This window comes from Talpa occidentalis, unplaced genomic scaffold (assembly GCF_014898055.3).
Source record: "Talpa occidentalis isolate TD23 unplaced genomic scaffold, MPIMG_talOcc4v2.1 talOcc4.6, whole genome shotgun sequence".
NCBI lineage: Eukaryota > Metazoa > Chordata > Mammalia > Eulipotyphla > Talpidae > Talpa > Talpa occidentalis.
This window is the reverse complement of record NW_023604972.1, coordinates 55040048-55058161: the sequence shown is the minus strand read 5'-3', so window position 1 is coordinate 55058161 and position 18114 is coordinate 55040048. Positions and strand designations below refer to the sequence as shown.

General features: G+C 41.9%; 1 protein-coding gene across 1 annotated transcript in view; it reads right to left on the bottom strand.

Moving 5' to 3' along the window:
* HERC6 (HECT and RLD domain containing E3 ubiquitin protein ligase family member 6) overlaps positions 1-17383 on the bottom strand; it is a 133717-nt gene extending 116334 nt beyond the window's left edge. The window contains exons 1-8 of the mRNA XM_054687906.1: positions 17185-17383; positions 14962-15121; positions 11508-11584; positions 8037-8258; positions 6417-6511; positions 4950-5077; positions 3873-4009; positions 3262-3329 (exon numbers count right to left, since the gene is read on the bottom strand). Coding sequence (XP_054543881.1) covers positions 3262-3329; positions 3873-4009; positions 4950-5077; positions 6417-6511; positions 8037-8258; positions 11508-11584; positions 14962-15121; positions 17185-17383 — 1086 coding nt within the window. The remainder of the gene's footprint in view (positions 1-3261; positions 3330-3872; positions 4010-4949; positions 5078-6416; positions 6512-8036; positions 8259-11507; positions 11585-14961; positions 15122-17184) is intronic.
* Positions 17384-18114: the final 731 nt, after the last annotated feature.

The window sequence follows — 18114 nt, the reverse complement described above, 5'->3', positions numbered from 1 at the left end:
TGAAATCCTAACCCCCTGTGATGTATTAATAGATGGGTCTTTGAGGGGCTATCAGGTCATGAGGGTGGAGACTTCAAGAATGCAGCTAGGACTCTTACAAGAGACCTCAGATTTGGGGGTTTATAAGGTTAAACGTTCAGTCTCTTTCTTACCTGGCAGACAGGGATGGAACATTTTAAACAGAGTAGGGGAATTGAAGAGTTACCACAGGAAAGGGGTCCTCAGACCTTCCCCAGATAAGGGAGCCAAATGACTGTTACTTAAACAGGGACCACCCAGCCTGCCCATGGCCGCAAAAGACAGATGTGTAGGCTGAGGGATGCTGGGACTAACGTGGCCTGACACTCTAGGGGGGATAACCAGCACATACCTGTGTCCTAAATGTTAGAAATCCCGTGAGTTCAGGGTATAAAGGAAGGCAGCAAGTCCTCCCAGCATGCAGACACTTTCATCTCTCACCCCCTGCATCCTTTTGCAGGGAAATTCAATGAATTCACCTTTCCTACTTTTCATACTGCCTCTGGTGAACTCTTTCACCCCTGTGACCACAGCGTCCCTTCACTGCCATTTTCTCTTCCCAAGGCACCCGAGAGATCTCTTAACTCTTCTGTTCCATGAGAACACAGGGAGAAGAAAGTCATCTACAAAGGAGCAAGCAGGCCCTCTCCAGACATCCAATGTACTGGTGCCTTGATGCTGGACTTCCTGGCCTCCAGAATTGTGAGAAATTTCAGTGGTGTGTAAGCTACCCATTTATGGTGTTTTGTTAAAGCAGCCTGAACAGACTAAGCCACTTAGTTTAGGTGAGAACCCAGTCTTTGAGGACATTGGGATTCCCAATCCATTCATCCTATTGTCAGTTCAGGATCCATTACCCTCCTCTTCTCTTCCTGACCCAGCACAGTCAATACTATAACTGGGCCCTTACAAACACTCATAATTCTGTTGTCTCTTTCTTATTGTGTATACCTCACAAAAGTCCAATGGATTATGCCAAAATTAGATGAAAGTTTAACATCACTGGAGAAAATCACACCACTCTGCTGACTGATTTCCCTTGAAGACTATCACCACAAATTTCAAGTGGGCACTCCACAATGTCTAGGACTGTCCCACTCTTGCTTCTTCCTACACTGAGACAACTATTTACTGCCATGTGTATACTGTGGTCCTGACATCCCCCTGATTCACATGTTAAATAAGGGTTTGAATCTCCTCTCCAAGAACTTCTCAAATTACCCCCCTCAGATACCTGGCTCCACTTCATGTACCTCTTCATCCATTCCTACTAAACTTTTCCCTCTGCCCCTCACATGTGCTGCACTTATTCTTGCCCCAGGGCCTGTCATTGTGCTGATTCTCTCTGCCTGGAGTGCCCTTTCTCTGTATTGGTTTGTGGCTAAGATGTCTGCCCTAAGGCCACAGCCTTTGCAAAGCCTTCTCGGACTGACCTTTCTAAATATGTCCACCTCATCCATCTCAAAAGGACCATTTGGTTTTCTTTAGAGCACCTGTCACTGCCTGACATAGCTGATTACATTTCTATGTGCATGTTACTGTGAAGGACAGGCTTTTCCCAAAAGTCCAGACTGGACTGTGACACGAAGATGTTACTTTGACATGTGAATTATTTCAAACTGAGGTCAGTTGGGGCCCTGCAGATTCACAAGACACCTTTACCACTCCTTATATTACCTGGGATAATAAAAGCTGGGGGCATTGCCAGATGTAGGCTTTTTCCCAGAAATAAACTTTCTACTGGTAAAAACTATCTTTCACGGGACAAAAGTCTAATACAGAAATCATGCAAGTCTCCCTTCTCTCTACTTGAAGTCCAGGCTTCTATCCCATTTCTTAGTGCAGGATAAGTACACTTATTTTACCCCATTTACTTTACAGTCTAAATCTACTTCCATGTAGATTCTTCATACATATGCAATTAAATTTGTTCTTTTCTCCTACTAATCTGTCTGATGTGAATTTGATTGCTTATCCAGCCCAAGAAGAAGACAGAAGGGGAGGGGAAATTTCTTTCCTGCACCTATGGTTGTGTGTCCTTCCCTGTGGAATTCAAACACCATGAACGAGTGCACTCTCCTCTGCATTGTTCTCTTCATCCAAACACCAAGACAGAAGCCTGAGATATAGGAGGCATTTATAAACTGGCTAATTGAATAGTTACGATAGAGCAACCAAGTACAATCTCCTGACTACCTCCAGCAGCACAGAAACCATTGCCAATGACCATTTTCGGTGCCAGGAAGTATGGTGACAGTCTATATGGATGTCAAGTTTAAAACATTCCTGATAGTAGAAAGAAATGCAAATTAGGAAAATAACTGTCTATGTTTTTGTCTCCCTATGAGCATTTTAGAACTCACCCAGAAATATAATAATGGCATCTCTGATAACAGTCAGGAAAGTATTGAGAAATACGTCAACAAGAGAAAGACAAATGTCATATAATTTCACTCATACCTGAAATATAGGGAAACAGAACAGAGAGAAAAATACTGAACCAAATGAACCCTAGAAATCTGACTGTAGAACTGAAGTTACCAGAAGGGGAAGAGCAAAAGTAAAGAGCAAAGGGAGAGGGAATCCAGAGGGCTATGGCAGGGGGTTGGAGGCCTGTTGGAGTGGTCACATACCTCTGAAGAAGTGTGAACCTATATCCCCAAATCATTACAGTATTGTAAACCAATGTGACCTCAATTAAAAAAAAATGTTACAGAAAAAACGAACAATTAGGAAAGTATTACGGCACTTGGGGTGATGCTTTCTTTCAATTTTGGAGGTGGATTATTCTAGTTTGTATCCAGAATCTTAGCAGTGCCACTTTGGGTAATGTTTTTAATGTTCATTCATGTTGTAGTAGTATCTATCAGAATTTGCTTCCTTTTGTAACTGAATAACACATGAAAAACCCAGTTGTTCATTATGAAAGGGAGACTATCATAGCAACTGAAATTGATATAAAGATTAATGAAGTGATTTGGTGCCTAACACACAGTCCTACTATTAACATTAATTATTACTGTAAAAATCATTGTTAATAATTTTACTTAATAATAAAAAATAGTTAAAAAGAAGTGAATTTAGGGTTGGGGGGATCTAATCTTAGGCAGCCAAGTGAGGAAGTGCATATTATTGTACATAATGTTTTTCAAAAAATATTCCAACAGAGGATCTAATTACTTTAGTTAGAACTTTGACTATCTTAATATTATTTTTAAGGGAAACAAAAAGTGTAATAGATACCTGATGAGTTGTCACAAAGTTGGCATATGTTCCAGCAAAAATGTGTTTGACTTGACCACCTGCCAGATCTAAAAGACAGTCATAAATACATGTGTACATAAATACTCTTTTTATAAGTAAAAAAAATCTTCAGTTAACATAAAACTGCTTTAAAAAAATTAAGTCTTAAAAATATCTGATATTTCCTAGCTAAATTTACTTATTTATTAGAAATTTATATCCTTGTAATGGATTTTGACTAAAAATGGCATAACGTTATCAGATTATATTCCATATGTCCACTTAGTTAGACAGTATTTTTTTCACCCACTTGCATAATGAAACCAGGTTGCTGTACTTTAGAAGAGGTTCGATTTATTATATAGTCGCGACCTTTTCGGATGCCTAAATAACCAATTAAAGATCTTCTTTTGCATTATGTTGATTTTTAGCAATGATTACCTAACACTCCAGAAATGATTGCATAAGAAATAGTGCACAATATACAAATTTAAAATAAAAGCACTAAAAGAAGCACATTTCTATAGGTTTCTTTGAAAGGAAACTGAGTAATATTTTTTCTCCAGTGGCATCACAAACACAAAGTCATGACTGAGTGGGACCACACGTACCATGAGGAGAAATCAGGCAGCTAATGTCAGAGTTTTCTGTTGGGGTCTCTGAACGAGTTGGTTTCCTGGTGCGATTGGGTCCACGACCAAAAGATAGCACTTGACCAGTGGTGTAGACATATGCAAGGGTGTGAAAACTTCAGGAAGGAAGAAATACAACAATGAAGACCTAAGATACTCTGCTTTGAGAAAATGAGATAACTTAACACAAAATAACAGATTTATCTTATACTAAGGGTACCGATCCCTTATCACTATGTCAGGGTTAGAGGGAATCAAATTATGTGGCTAAACAGATGGAAGGTATTAACATCTAACAACCCCAAAATCTTAAAGCTAGAATGGATCTTTATCATGGTTTCTGTCATTTGTGTTTTAAAAAGCAAGCACATCTGAGTTTTTTAAATCAATTGGGTTGATAATACTCAAAGTAAGTGATTAAATACATAAGTTACATAAAAGTCTATGTAGGTATACAAATATACAACAACCTCTATTTGCATGAGATTATTTTGTCTTATCAACTTAACTAGATAAGCACCACCACTTTTGTTATAAATCTACTACTCCCCACTGTCAATATCTTCTATACACAATAGGCTTCCAATAAATTCTTTTTAAAAAAATTTTTTTAAAGATTTATTTATGCAAACAAGAACTGGGGTCTAGGCCAGAGGTGTGGGAGGTGAGAGAATTCACTAGAGACAGAGTGGTGAAGCAGAACAGGCAGATCTACTGAAATTCACTGCTGAGGGGAGCGGCAGGAGAAACAGGCCAGGTCTCTGCGCCATGTAGGTCAGCTTTCTGGCCCGGAATGATGGCAGGCCATAGTGGCTGGTGATAGCTTGATAGTGCTGAGACTTAACCCCTAAACCACCAGGGAGGCCCTCCAACAAATTCTTATTAGATAAATACAATGTCTAGATTTTAAAAATTTTTAAATGAGAATTAAATTATATTGAAAGAAGTAAATTTACAAAAAGGAAAATGATATAGAAAAACAATAGTTACATATTTTATGGATTTTCGCTTTAGGAACATTCTCATACAGAAAACCATAAAAATACAGCCTGTTACCTTCCACAGTCGATCTGAGAAACAAGCCCATCAATCCCTTCCACAGGTTGTGGACCTCTCTTCTCAGCAGTGCAGCTGCGTCCCAGTTGTCCATAGCTATTGTCTCCAAAGGTGAACATTCTCCCCTTCTGTTTAAAATAGTATGAATCAGAATAACTTCAGGTTAACAAAAGCAAAAATGAACTAAAAATGAAAGGACTAGGTACCATAAAAGAGTTATGAGAGACTAAGTGAAATATAAATTCTACAGAATCTATAGGATAATTCCTATATTTTTTATTTCTTATAGTGAATATAAAGTCAACAGACTAAGCATGAAATATAATAGACATTCTCTTAAGAAGTACTTAAGCTCTTCTAGAAGGGATCATGATCAGCAAAATAAGTCAGAAAGAAAAAGAAAAATACTGGATAGTCTCACTCATAGCAGGAATTTAGAAAACCTAAATAAGAGACCAGGAAAAAGACTAATCAATACAAAGTAAAAATCAAAATCACCAAGCAACTATAAACCAGAGACACACTAGTGGGGGGAGGAAAGGGCAGGAAAAGGAAGGACTAGAGTCAAAATAAGGTGGGGAGTGCAATTGTATGGGGAATATAACCAAAATGAAAACGCATAAATTGTGCAAAGATGAAAAAAAGATGCAAGAATTACATAAAATAAAATATTTAAATAATAATACAAAAAGAAGTACTTAAGCTCTTAACTGCACCACAAATACCTAAGTGTTTGTAGAATGAAATCATGATAAACTAATTGGTCCAAGGGTAATGGTACCATTTAAGTATAGGGTTACTTTCTTGATTTGCGCATCTCTGAAAATAAGCTCTTTTCAAAAGATGATTCTTCATCAAAATAACTCTAGATTTCTCCTGCCGGCTAAGAATAATGTAATCCATACTTGCTTTAAAAAAAAAAAGCTATTGTTTTAGATACTTAGTTTTTAAATAAATATTTCAGCTACACAAATAGTTATCTCAAGTCTATTCCTGTGGCTAAGGAGAGAATGGATCCCCCTGGAATTTACTGTGCTAGCAGCACAAGAATGGGAGGAAAACTTTGGGGAAGTCAGATCATAAATGTGCCACATGGATATGGAATGATGTATGTTCCCTTCTGTAAAATTGGGCTTCTGAAACCAGTAAAAATGACCTTGTTGCCTCTATCGTAATTTTCATCTATAGAAATACATCATGAATGAATAAATAATCGCTGAAAGGATTAAACATATTCTAATTTAGTAGGTATATGAAAATATTTCCTGAACCCATCATTAGCTTTTGTTATATGACCTTGAAAATTTCATAGTTTATATGGGGTTCATTTCTCCTCAGGAAGTATTTGCCCGTAGACTAGCTGCCTTGAGATACTGACACATGTCTTGTTCTCAATAGTAATCAGTGCTTATTCCTGTTAACTTTTCTCTGGGATTTAAAAAAAAATGGCGAGGCATCTTGGATTACCTGAGTCAGGACAGCGGTGTGCTCATGACCACAGCTGATGTAAGTCACACAGAGATTCTTCAGTGCATCGATCAAAAGAGTTTTGGGGCTTTGCACTGTAGAAAGCAAACAGATTTCTACAGCACAAGAAGCAGATTCAGATTTCATGAGTTTTTCTATTTTTATACTTTTGTAATATTTTTATACCTTATTAACAGAATTTAAAAGGAAACAATCAGATATATTATAAAATAGAGAGATAACTAGCCCCACTTTTGGAAAGATGAGAAAAACAATCCTTTAGGCCTTTGGGCCTAAACCAATCTTCTGGAAATGACAGAGGCAATTGCCCTAGACTTTAAGACCCTCATTCAATAATATCGGCATCATATTGCATTCATTTATGTCACATGGTAGGTGTTTTGCAAATTTGTAGTAAGTGAGAAAATAAAAGACCCACTTAATATTGATAGAGTTAAATGAAAGGAGATCTAAATGCTCAGCATAGTGTGGTAGACAACGACTGGTAAATATATGTTAATTAAATCTAGAGAATTCAGTTGAAGTCAGGGGTTCAGGGGAAGAATTCATAGTAGTTTTGTTTTCAAGGTCATTAAAGTTTTGTTTTCAAGGTCAGTTTCCCCTACTGCCAGCAATCTTCTATCCAGTGGTTCCCAAACTTTGCTGCACATTGGAATCACTTGTTGGATGATTAATACTGAGTGATGCCTGCCTTCTGTCTCTAGACATTCTGTTTCATTGGTATGGGTCTGATCTGGGCATTGAAATTTTTAAATGTTCTTATGGCAGATGAATAATGGCCTCCCAAAGGCCTCCTATTGCTGACTTTGAAGAATAAATAGGAATTTAAGTAAAAAATGCAGGCAGTTTTGAGAAACCAGAAAAGACAAGAAAAAAAAAAAAAAAAGGTTTTTCTCCCAGAACCTTGGTTTTAATGTATTGAGACCATAAATGAGACTTCAAGTATCAGAACTAATAGATAATAAATTTGTGTTATTTTGAGCCATTGAGTTTGTGGTAATTTGTTACACAGTGAAAAATATATATATACACACATACCTCCCCCTGCCCCATTTCAGGGGGTGTCTAATGGGTCACTGTAGGGTAAGGAAAAAGTATCAGGCTTTTCTGCCCTCCCGCCATTAGGATAGATGAGGGAACCCTGTGGTCCTGAATGCATGCCTGATGGCGGGCACCTGAAGTGGGTACATCTGGGCTGAGAGACTGAGTTTATAAGGGTGGCGTCAACAGGACGCCAGCAGAAGCCAAAAAACGAACAGAAGGGCAGGGAGAGAGAGAGAGAGAGAGCGCGCGTGTGCGCCCAGATAAGAGTGGAGATTTGCTGGGGGCCGGGAGGACTGCCAGCCTCCTGGCCCCCCAGCACCCCTGCCTGCCATATGCCTGGTAAATCTAGATGAAAGACCTGCAAAAGCCAGTGAGGACTCTGACTCCTCCTTTACCTGGTCTGCTGGATCAGAAAACCTGCTCAGTGCCTTGTTCCTGTCCCTACAGTCATAAAGTTTTGAAACCCTTTCTTCTAAGCTTCAAGGCTGTCCCTTGCACAGCTGGTCTTTCAACTGGAAAGGAATAATGATTTATTACAAGAAAAAGACTTGTTACCTGGGCTTTCATTCCCGTTGAGTTGCCCTGCTTTGTTCCATCCCCATCCAAATGAAGTCCCAGAGACAGAAAGGGCAAAACTGTGGTTCCCTCCGGCAGCTACCTGAGTCATGGGGATCCCCAGTAGGGATTCCACCCTCTTTGGTTTTGCTTGGGGTGGGGACACCTTCCCCAGGCCCAGCTGCCCATAGTTGTTGTTTCCCCATGAAAATACTTGGCCATCTGCACAAAAAAAAAAAAAAAAAGGAAGAGAAATTCACAATGGAACACCAAATTCATGTAGAAAATACCACGCTAATTCTCAAAATCTTTAAAGCATAGCCCAGTGATAAAGGAGGTTAAGGTGTTCTACCTAAAGATAAGGGCGATGCTCAAGATATCACCTTCCACAGTATGTTCCAATAAATCCCACTCTGTCTCCCTCCAAGTTAAGGGCAACTGTTTTCTTTCAGTTGCTCAGACCATAGCCTTGAAACAGAGGACAGAATCAGCAAGTTGGAATAAAGGATAGAAAAACCTCCAAAAAGGCCAGAAAAAGAATTTTAAGAAATGAAAAGACTTAAGAAATGAAAAAACAGCATCAAGAGATCTTCCTCCCAGACACCATCCCCTGAGAAATGTGGAGAGAGGGTAGATGAAGGATGGGGGATGTTAGCAGAAAAAACACTTGATTTTGACATTTTGATTTTCTTTCTCTGACTGAAGTAAAAAAGACAAACAGGTTGTAGGGTAAGGAAAAATGTCAGGCTTTTCTGCCCTCCCACCATCAGGATAGATGACGGAACCCTACAGTCCTGAATGCATGCCTGATGGCGGGCACCTGGAGTAGGGTGTGGGCATAGGTAGATGGGATTCACCTGGGCTGAAACTGTTCTTTTTAAGGGCGGCGTCACGGTGACGCCAGCAGAAGCCGAAAGAGAAGCTGATGAAGAAGCCGAGAAGCAGCAGAACAAACAGAAGAGCAGAGAAGCAGGGAGAAGGCCAGAGAGCCCAGATAGAGTGAGGACTTGCTGGGGGCTGGGAGGACTGCCAGCTTCCCGGCCCCCCAGCACCCCTGCCTGCTGTGTACCAGGTAAATCCCAAAAAAAACCTGCAAAAAACCACTGAGGACTCTGACTCCTCCTCTACCCGGTCTGCATGGGATCAGAAAACCTGCACTGTGCCTGTTCCTGCCCTTACAATTGGCGTAAGTCGGCAAGATGATCCATGCAGATGGGTATGGAGCCCTCGAAAGACCTGGAGGGACTGAGGAGTAACAGACTGTTTCCCTGTGACCGCGCTGGAGGCGTCATGGCGGCACAGGAGGTGGACAAGGTCTGGAAGCAGGATGAGACCTGGCATGAAGGAGATGCCCGAGAGGACCAGCCAACGACCCCTGAGAGGACCAGCCAATGACCCCTGAGGCAGAAAGAATCATCGGCGAAGAGAGGACCACAATTCAGAGTTCGCCGTTGCTGACGCAGGGAGAGGCCAACGGACTTGGACTGATGGACTTGGACTAATGAACTTGGACTGACAATCCCGCCAGAAGGTGGAGGACCTTGCGGGTTGGTATGTTTTGGGACCCTGGGGGTGGAACAGTTTCGTTTGTAAACCCCAGGAGACGGGAATCTGGGGGTGGCCAGTGGGCCTTGGTGGCCAAAAGCAGCCTGTATGCCCAGCAGCCAGGCAGAGGAGAAAAGCCAACTGAGAAGGCAAAAGCTGGTACTGATGCTAAGCCTTGAGCGGCTGTTAAGCAGCCTGAGTATGCTGAAGACCTGTGAGTCTCGTAAAATCACCTGTGGGTGATGCCCTGCTCATTTTTGAGTGAGGGTAAGGAGCTGAGGAACCCGTCCTTGGGGACGGCTGGGGAACGTGGCTTGGGGTGGAGCCCAAGCTGAAGAGGGGACCTGAAAGAGGCCGCATGTAGAGTTTGGATCCCCGACCCATGTGCTTGTGCAGTGGGTTGGCCTGAGTGCAGGGGTCTGTGTGTCGCATTGGTGGCTATGAAGGCCACAGAAACCCTGAGGGTTGCCGATTACCCCCAACAGAATAGAATCGCCAATCCCAGAGCGAGTGCATCCTGGGGGTGGATGCGGTGTGTGGCTTGTAGCCGAGACTACAGCCAGAGAAGGCCAGGAAGCCTGACGGCTCCTGGTGTGATATAGTAGATGCCGTGAGTGATTCCCCTCCCTTGTATGAGCAGTGCCTTCGGCAGCAGATTTCGTGGCTCATCTGCTTGTACCAATAATTGTCTTTTGCACTAGGTTGGGGCCCTGCCTGGACTTATTTGTGTTCCATTGTATTTTGTTGTTATATTGTGATGTATTTGCTTTTGTGGGCCATGGCTGCATTGTTTACGTTTGCTAAGAAAATTGTATATATATAGATTATATGGCAGAAAACCCTGAGGGCGTGGACTGTAGGGTAAGGAAAAATGTCAGGCTTTTCTGCCCTCCCACCATTAGGATAGATGATGGAACCCTGTGGTCCTGAATGCATGCCTGATGGTGGGCACCTGGAGTAGGGTATGGGCATAGGTAGATGGGATTCACCTGGGCTGAGACTGGGCTTTTAAGGTCAGCATCACGGGGACGCCAGCAGAAGCTGAAAGAGAAGCTGAGAAGCAGCAGAATGAACAGAAGAGCAGAGAAGCAGAGAGAACACCAAAGAGCCCTGATAAAGTGAGGACTTGCTGGGAGCTGGGAGGACTGCCAGCCTCCCGGCCCCCCAGCACCCCTGCCTGCTGTATACCGTGTAAATCCCAATAAAAAGCCTGCAAAAAAACCACGTGTACTCTGACTCCTCCTTTACCTGGTCTGCATGGGATCCTAGAAACCCTGCTCAGTGTCCAGTCCTGCCCTTATACAGGTCTTTCTTTCTGTCTGAGTTTGCCAGTGTAGACAAATGATTCAGCATAAAGAGTGAAGTGCTGGAAATAAAGTGATTCTGAGTCAGCAGTAAGGTTAGGTGAACAGAGATGGCCATTTATGGGAGTGAGATAAGAATGAGGCACTACTTAGAGTATACAATGCGAACAAAGGAAAGTGAAAAGGAAAGATGAAGGGCAACACATCTTATCAGATCTGGAGAGTTAAAAACTTCTAATGCATTACAATGAACCCCAATGAGTTAAAAAATCCACAGATAGGGCCTGCCTTGTGGTGAAGGGGTTAAGGTCAGCACTATAATATTACCAGCCACTGTGGCTTCAGTTGGATCCCAGGCCAGGGAATTGACCGACATGGAGCAGGAGACCTCTTCTGGCTCGCCTGCTGCTCCCCTCAGCTGTGTATTTCACTAGATCTGCCTATTCTGCTCCTCATTCTGTCTCTGGTGAATCCTCTCACCTCCACACACCTCTGGCCTACACTCCAGTTCTTGTATGCATAAATAAATAAAAATAAATCTTAAAAAAAAAACACCAGATACTATTTTTATTGAAATGGTATTTCCTTATGACCCGTAGGAGACCAAAAAAGCCTTTCATACCTTCTGATAATGCCAGGCAGTGGTAGTGTCCACAGGAAACTTGTATTATTTTTATATCAGTGAACGTTTTTATCTCCCTATAATGAAATGGAGAAAATTAATCCTTCTTTAGAGTGGGCCACAAAGCAGCCTACAGATATATAAAACTATCCCAGGTAATGCATTATATTAGGGAAACAATTTTATTTTCTTGTATTTCTCCAGCACTTTTTATTTATTTATTTATTTTTTAAATAATAAATTTTATTTTTATATTCCCCATACAATTGCAGCCCCATTCTGACCCCAATCCCTCCCCTCCTGCCCCCGCCCCCCAAAAATGTCTCTGGTTCATAGATTTTTGTTGATTTTGATTTTCACTTTCTTATAGTTATTCATTTTCCTGGTCCCTTATTTAAGTTTTCTAGATTCCTGCTATGAGTGAGACCATCCGGTATTTTTCTTTTTCATTCTGGCTTATTTCGCTGAGTGTGATCCCTTCCAGCGCCATCCAAGTTGCTGCAAATTGCGTGTGTTTATCTTTTTTGAATGCTGAGTAATATTCCATGGTGTATATGTACGACATCTTCTTGATCCAGTCATCTATTTTTGGGCATTTGCGTTGTTTCCAAAACTAAGCTATTGTAAATAGTGCTGCTATAAACATAGGGGTGCAGGTGCTCTTTGGAATTGATGTTTCTGTGTCCTTTGGGTAAATACCTAGGAGTGGAATTGCTGGATCATATGGAAGCTCTATGTTTAGTAGGTCCAGAAATCTCCACACAGCTCTCCATAGTGGTTGGACCAGTTTGCACTCCCACCAGCAGTGCAGAAGAGTTCCTTTTTCTCCACACCCTCGCCAGCATTAGTTGTTGCTAGTTTTTTTAATATGTGCCATTCTCACTGCACTTTTATTCCAAAACCCTCAAACTGTTTCTAACATGACAACCACATGTACAAAGGCACAATGATGACTCCAAAAGAGTATATGATGCAAAAGTGACTTTTACTGAACTTCTAATGCATGACATAATCACTAGCTTTCATTCTATCCTTATTGGCTAAAAGAAAAATGTCTTCACACACCGATAGCACAGGGCTTTATACTTTATAGAAAATCAATATGTAACAACTAATTTAAACCCTGTGAGAAAAGGAAATCATTGGGTTCAATCTTATTAAATTGCAATTTGTACGAATCAAAAAAAAAGTTGGCAATTTCATATCTTTGAACTTAATAGAACTGTAAAAGGTCACACAGAAAGAAGTCATAGCACTAGACTCACACTTTGGTCTTTTCATTCCTCGTTTGATGATAGAGATCATCCTATCTCTCATATAATTTCATACTGGAGAAGGTAATAGTATTAAAACACATGCTTTTGAAAATTCCCAAAGTGTGAAGCTCATGAATGCACAATTCAGACTGTTATACCCTTTGTCCTAGTAAGGCATTTGTGAAGAGGTGGGTCTGCTAGACTTAAGCAGCCTGTTTGGCCACCATTTAGTTACCTGCTGTTCTGCATTCCTATATAAAGGTCAGAACTGCCCGGACAATCAGTCATAGTAGCCAAACCTTACAAGGTGCCTATCAAATCAATTAAGAGCAGAAAGCTGGATCATCAGGGGAAGGGTATCATAAAGAGGTATGACTGGGAACGCTTGAGGAGCTAATCACAGATGCATAAACTTACTCCCCACTCATACATCATGAGGATGGCTGGGAACACCAGGGAGGCCAAGGACCGTGTATGACAAGGGACCCCAGAAGCTGATCAGTGGCAAGCCTTGTTGATTGAACCATGGATGGGGGTCTGAGGTATGATTTCGATTACAACTCCTTCTTTTTAAAGATTTATTTATGCATACAAGAGCTGGGGTATAGGCCAGAGGTTCGGGGAGCGGAGGAGTGGTGAGAAAAGTCACCAGAGACAGAGTGGGGAACAGAACAGGCAGACTGACTGAAACATACGGCTGAGGGGAGCAGCAGGAGCTACAGGAGAGGTTTGCTGCTCCATGTGGGCTGCTCCCTGGCAGGCTGGGGATCGAACTCTTGTTGCAGAGGCTGTGGATCACTTCATAGTGCTGTGCTTAACCCCTTGAGCCACCAGGGAGGCCCCTCGATTACAACTCTTGGTCATCAAGCAGATAAGAATTATCTGGCCAACACACTCATGTCTCCCCCAAGCTCTAATTGACAAAAACACATTCTTTAGTTTCACCCATCTTTTTTCCTTGTTCTCCTACCCCTGTAACTGATGCTGTATATGCTTATTCTATCAATAAAAAGGCCAGGACCTTGCTTGTTCAGCAGCATCCTGCATTGTGCAGCCTGCTCCACAACTCCCAGTTCTCTCAGTGTGGTGTTGCAGACATAACATGAATATGTGGCTTCCTCCCTTCCCTCCAACTCCCCACCATTTTACTATGTAAAATACTAGCGCTAAGTGGTTTGTGACTAGGGAAAAGATTTTGTTAGGAAGAAAACTCTTGGGCCTCCCTGGTGGCACAAGGGGTTAAGCACCACACTATGAAGCAATCTGCAGCCTCTTCAGCAAGAGTTCGATCCCTGGCTGGCCAGGGAGCAAGCCACATGGTGAAGCAGACCTCTCCTGTCTAGCCTGCTGCTCCCCTCAGCAGTGTATTTCAGTCAGTCTGCCTTTTCTGTTCCCCACTCTGTCTCTGGTGAATCCTCTCAACCCCCTCGCCGGATCTCTGGCCTGTTCCCCAGCTCTTGTAAGCATAAATAAATAAATCTTTAAAAAAAAAGAAGAAGAAGAAAACTCTCTTCCAACATCGGTCCAATTAGTAGGGGCACAGATGAATGGAGAAAATCCAAGGTTATTTTCCAAATGCACATGGGGGTTCCCAATAATGGAAAACTTGTAGAATAGCCTGAGTAAACAGCTATTTATATTACTTAGTAAAAAAGGGTGTTTTAGGACTTGGATGGGAGACTATGGATGGTTCGATTGTTTTTTTTTTTTTTTTTTTTTTTTTTTTTTAAGCTGATTCACCAATCTGGTTTCATAGTAGCTGAATTCACAGAAAAGGTCACCTCAAGAAGCTTAGGGCAGCTGTGTTTTTTGAAAGTCTCTATTTTAGTCAATAGGTGAAGCTTTAAGATGAGAGATATCTTTCTATATCTTCTGTGGCTCAAATGCCTTCACTTTTTGGTAGAATCTTTATACCAACTCTTAGGTTTCAAGTGAGTCCCCACAGTTATTTCCAATAGAGAAAATTATGCAAAAAAGATGACACATTCTCATTTTATCCCACCCATCTCCTTCACTTCACTCTAATTAAATAATACTTGGTGCTATAAGTTGCCTCCTTCCTCCTTCAATATGTTGTAATCCTTGAGCTTACAGACTATGCTTATCATAATCATCTTTGTACCCTGCATCTTGTACAGTGCCTGGCACATGGAACTAAAAAATATTGACTGACTGAATGAATGAATTGAAATACTTACACAGGAACAAGGCTTATTTTCTTATCTTCTCCAGCTCCCAGCTGACCTTCAGAACCTGCTCCCCATGCAAAAACCCTTCCTTTGTGGCAGACAGCCAGAGAGTGCTCCTTTCCACAGCTCACAAAACCAATACGCAGAACTTTAAATGCCTTAACTGGTGCTGTGGGGACAAAAGCAAAACAAAACATCAATGCCCACTAGGATATCAACTTAACAAGTTTAAGAGAGTACTTACCTTCAAAAGAGACGAATCACTTGGATTTCTATCTCTTCCAATGAACTTTTAAATCAGATCTGAAGTCCATACTGAAGGTATAAAGAGAAGTTTAATGTGTATAAAGTTTAATGTGTATTATACTGTTTTTATGAGAACATAGCTGCTACATAAAGGAGCACACATCATGAATAATGGGAATCTCTGGGGACTGTGACTCTTGTATCTCTATGACAGCAGCAGCAAAATCCAGCAAAAATAAAGGGAACTGGAGAGATGATCACCTCCACTCTCTTCTTTTGGCTTCCCAGCTCTGGACAGTAAGAGTAGGAACTACCTTGCAAAGGAGGAACCTGTAAAAGGGCAGATGCCAGAGACTCTCACAGTGAAGGAAGCAGTACTAGGCGTCTAAATGGGTCAAATATGACTACAAAGGATAACCTGAACAGAACCTGTTTTTCCAAAGTGTTGTCTCTGAGTTGCTAGAGGGTAAGAGTTAGAACACCATTATCAGTTAAGCTTTTGTTAACATGAAGGTTTTTTCTGATTCTTTATGATCTTATCCTTTTCAATGATTTGTTTTCAAACTATGCAGCAATAAAAGAATATCCAGCAGTTCATAAAACTATGCAGGCGGGAAGTACTACCACTTTCCTGGAGAGCAATTTGACATTAGTATGATGCCCTTATTTCTGCCCAAAAGGGATCTGGATAGACCACATCCAATATGCCACTTTGGCATAGAATTATTTTGTTCTGAATACAATTGAGAAGCAACAGATGTAGGAAAAATTCTCTATACTTCCCTTATCTACTTAAATGACAGGCATAATTTTCCCTTTGTGAAGGTATCTCTTCATACCAGCAAAAATATAGTCACCCTTAACACCAGAGTCAGCACTGAGATAAATCTCCACAAACAGCTTTTATTAAAATACCCCTTGTTTTTCACTAATTTCCTCCAAATATTTCCAAAGCACTTCCCCACAATTTAGTAGCCCTGAAAGCCCAACTTCTTTCTTTTGTTAAAATGATATGGAAGTTCCAAGTCAAACCACTTCTTGCATATCACTCCCTTTCCCTGCACATAAAATAATAAAATTGCATGCTTTTTTCTATTATTAACCTTTGAAAAAGATAAATAGTCTATTTAATTTGCAGGTCCCCACGAAAGGACCTAATAAGGTAGACAAAAGGTTTTTCCCTCCTAGACAAATGTTTGGGGATTATTCCAAGCAAGCATGAGAAATCTGGTCAAGTGTTTACTTATATCAATCATAGTATTATTTATAAAAGGCCCTAATGGAAAAAAGTCGAATTTCCACAAAAGGAGAGAAATTACATCATAGCAATCTCAGAGCCTGAAATGTAATGCGACAATTTAAACTGTTCTTTAAAAATGCATAACGAAATGTTCATGATATTATTACGTGTCGTGAAAACGCAATTTACAGAGCTGTATAAATACTGCATACATAAAACTGTACAATGAATAATTTTTTATAATGGTTAGCCACATAATAGGGGGAAAGGCAAGAAGGAAATGAATCAAAATACTAGGAGTTGTCTTCTGGTGATGCAATTATAGGCGATTCCTACAATTTCACTAGCGGTAAAAATGCTGTTACACATATGCTGATTTTAAGAAAAAAGCTGTCTCAGGGTATTTCTGAGAGCGTTACAACTGTGCAACCCACAAAGCGCATTTGAAAGGTGATGCCTTGAGAAGACCAAGGATTGGTCTCAAAGGCGAAAGCGAGGGACACCGACCCCGCCCGCAGCAGCGCGCGCAGGGTTAGTTCCGCTCAGTTTCGCTTTGGAGGAACTGGAAAGTGAAACAAACCCCAAGCGCGTCTGGTAAACGAAACTGAGGACGTCGCGCCCGGGCATCCCACAGCAGCGTTTGCGGCTCTCCGGTGGTGGGAGCACCGTTTGCGGCTCTCCGGTGGTGGGAGCACCGCAGGCTGCCAGCGCCCTCACCACGTCCTGCCCCAGGGCCCGGCGCTCACCTGGCTGCTCCCGGTCCCTCTCGTCCCCCAGCCCCAGCTGGCCCCGACTGTTGTCCCCGCACGCGGAGATGGACCCGTCGCTGTGCAGCAGCAGGAAGTGGCGCTCCCCGCTGGCCGCCTGCCGCAGATTCCCGGGGACTGGGCCCGCCGCCCCCCTGCGCCCCTGCGGATCAGAACCCGCGCGCCAGCAGAAGTACATCCCTCCGCTGCTCGCGAATGCCTCCCTGGATCTGTTGCTTCAAAACCGTGGGCTTCCAAAGGCTGGTGTTCCTAGTGGGCTGATTTCTCTAAACTGATTGGGTCTGCCTCTGGCATGACGTTGCGGTCCAGTTGGACTTCAGGATTGCTGGCAAGTTGCCCTAGGTCATCTAGACCCTTCCCTGCCCTTGACTTTCGAAAATCAAACACACAAAGTAAGGAGGAGAAGTGAGGGTCCCAGGAGTTAAAAACGCTGGAACTTACCTCCTAGCAAGCCATTTGTGAGCTGTGTGACTCTGAGCAAGTTACCTAAGGGTCCTGCGCCTCAGCTACCATGTGCATGCAGTGTGGACAGTAAAGTACAGCAAGTCCAATGTGTTAGAGTCAGGTCAGGAGACAATACGTCCAGTGTCAGAATAATGCCTGGAGTGCTTAGTGAAAAGCATCAGAGTGCCCATCCTCTTAGACTGGTTTTGCACTGCAAATGCAATATATTTTTTTTAAATAATAAATTTTATTTTTATATTCCCCATACAATTGCATCCCCCCCATTCTGACCCCAATCCCTCCCCTCCCGCCCCCGCCCCCCAAAAAGTGTCTCTGGTTCATAGTTTTTTGTTGATTTTGATTTTCACTTTCTTATAGTTATTCATTTTCCTGGTCCCTTATTTAAGTTTTCTAGATTCCTGCTATGAGTGAGACCATCCGGTATTTTTCTTTTTCTTTCTGGCT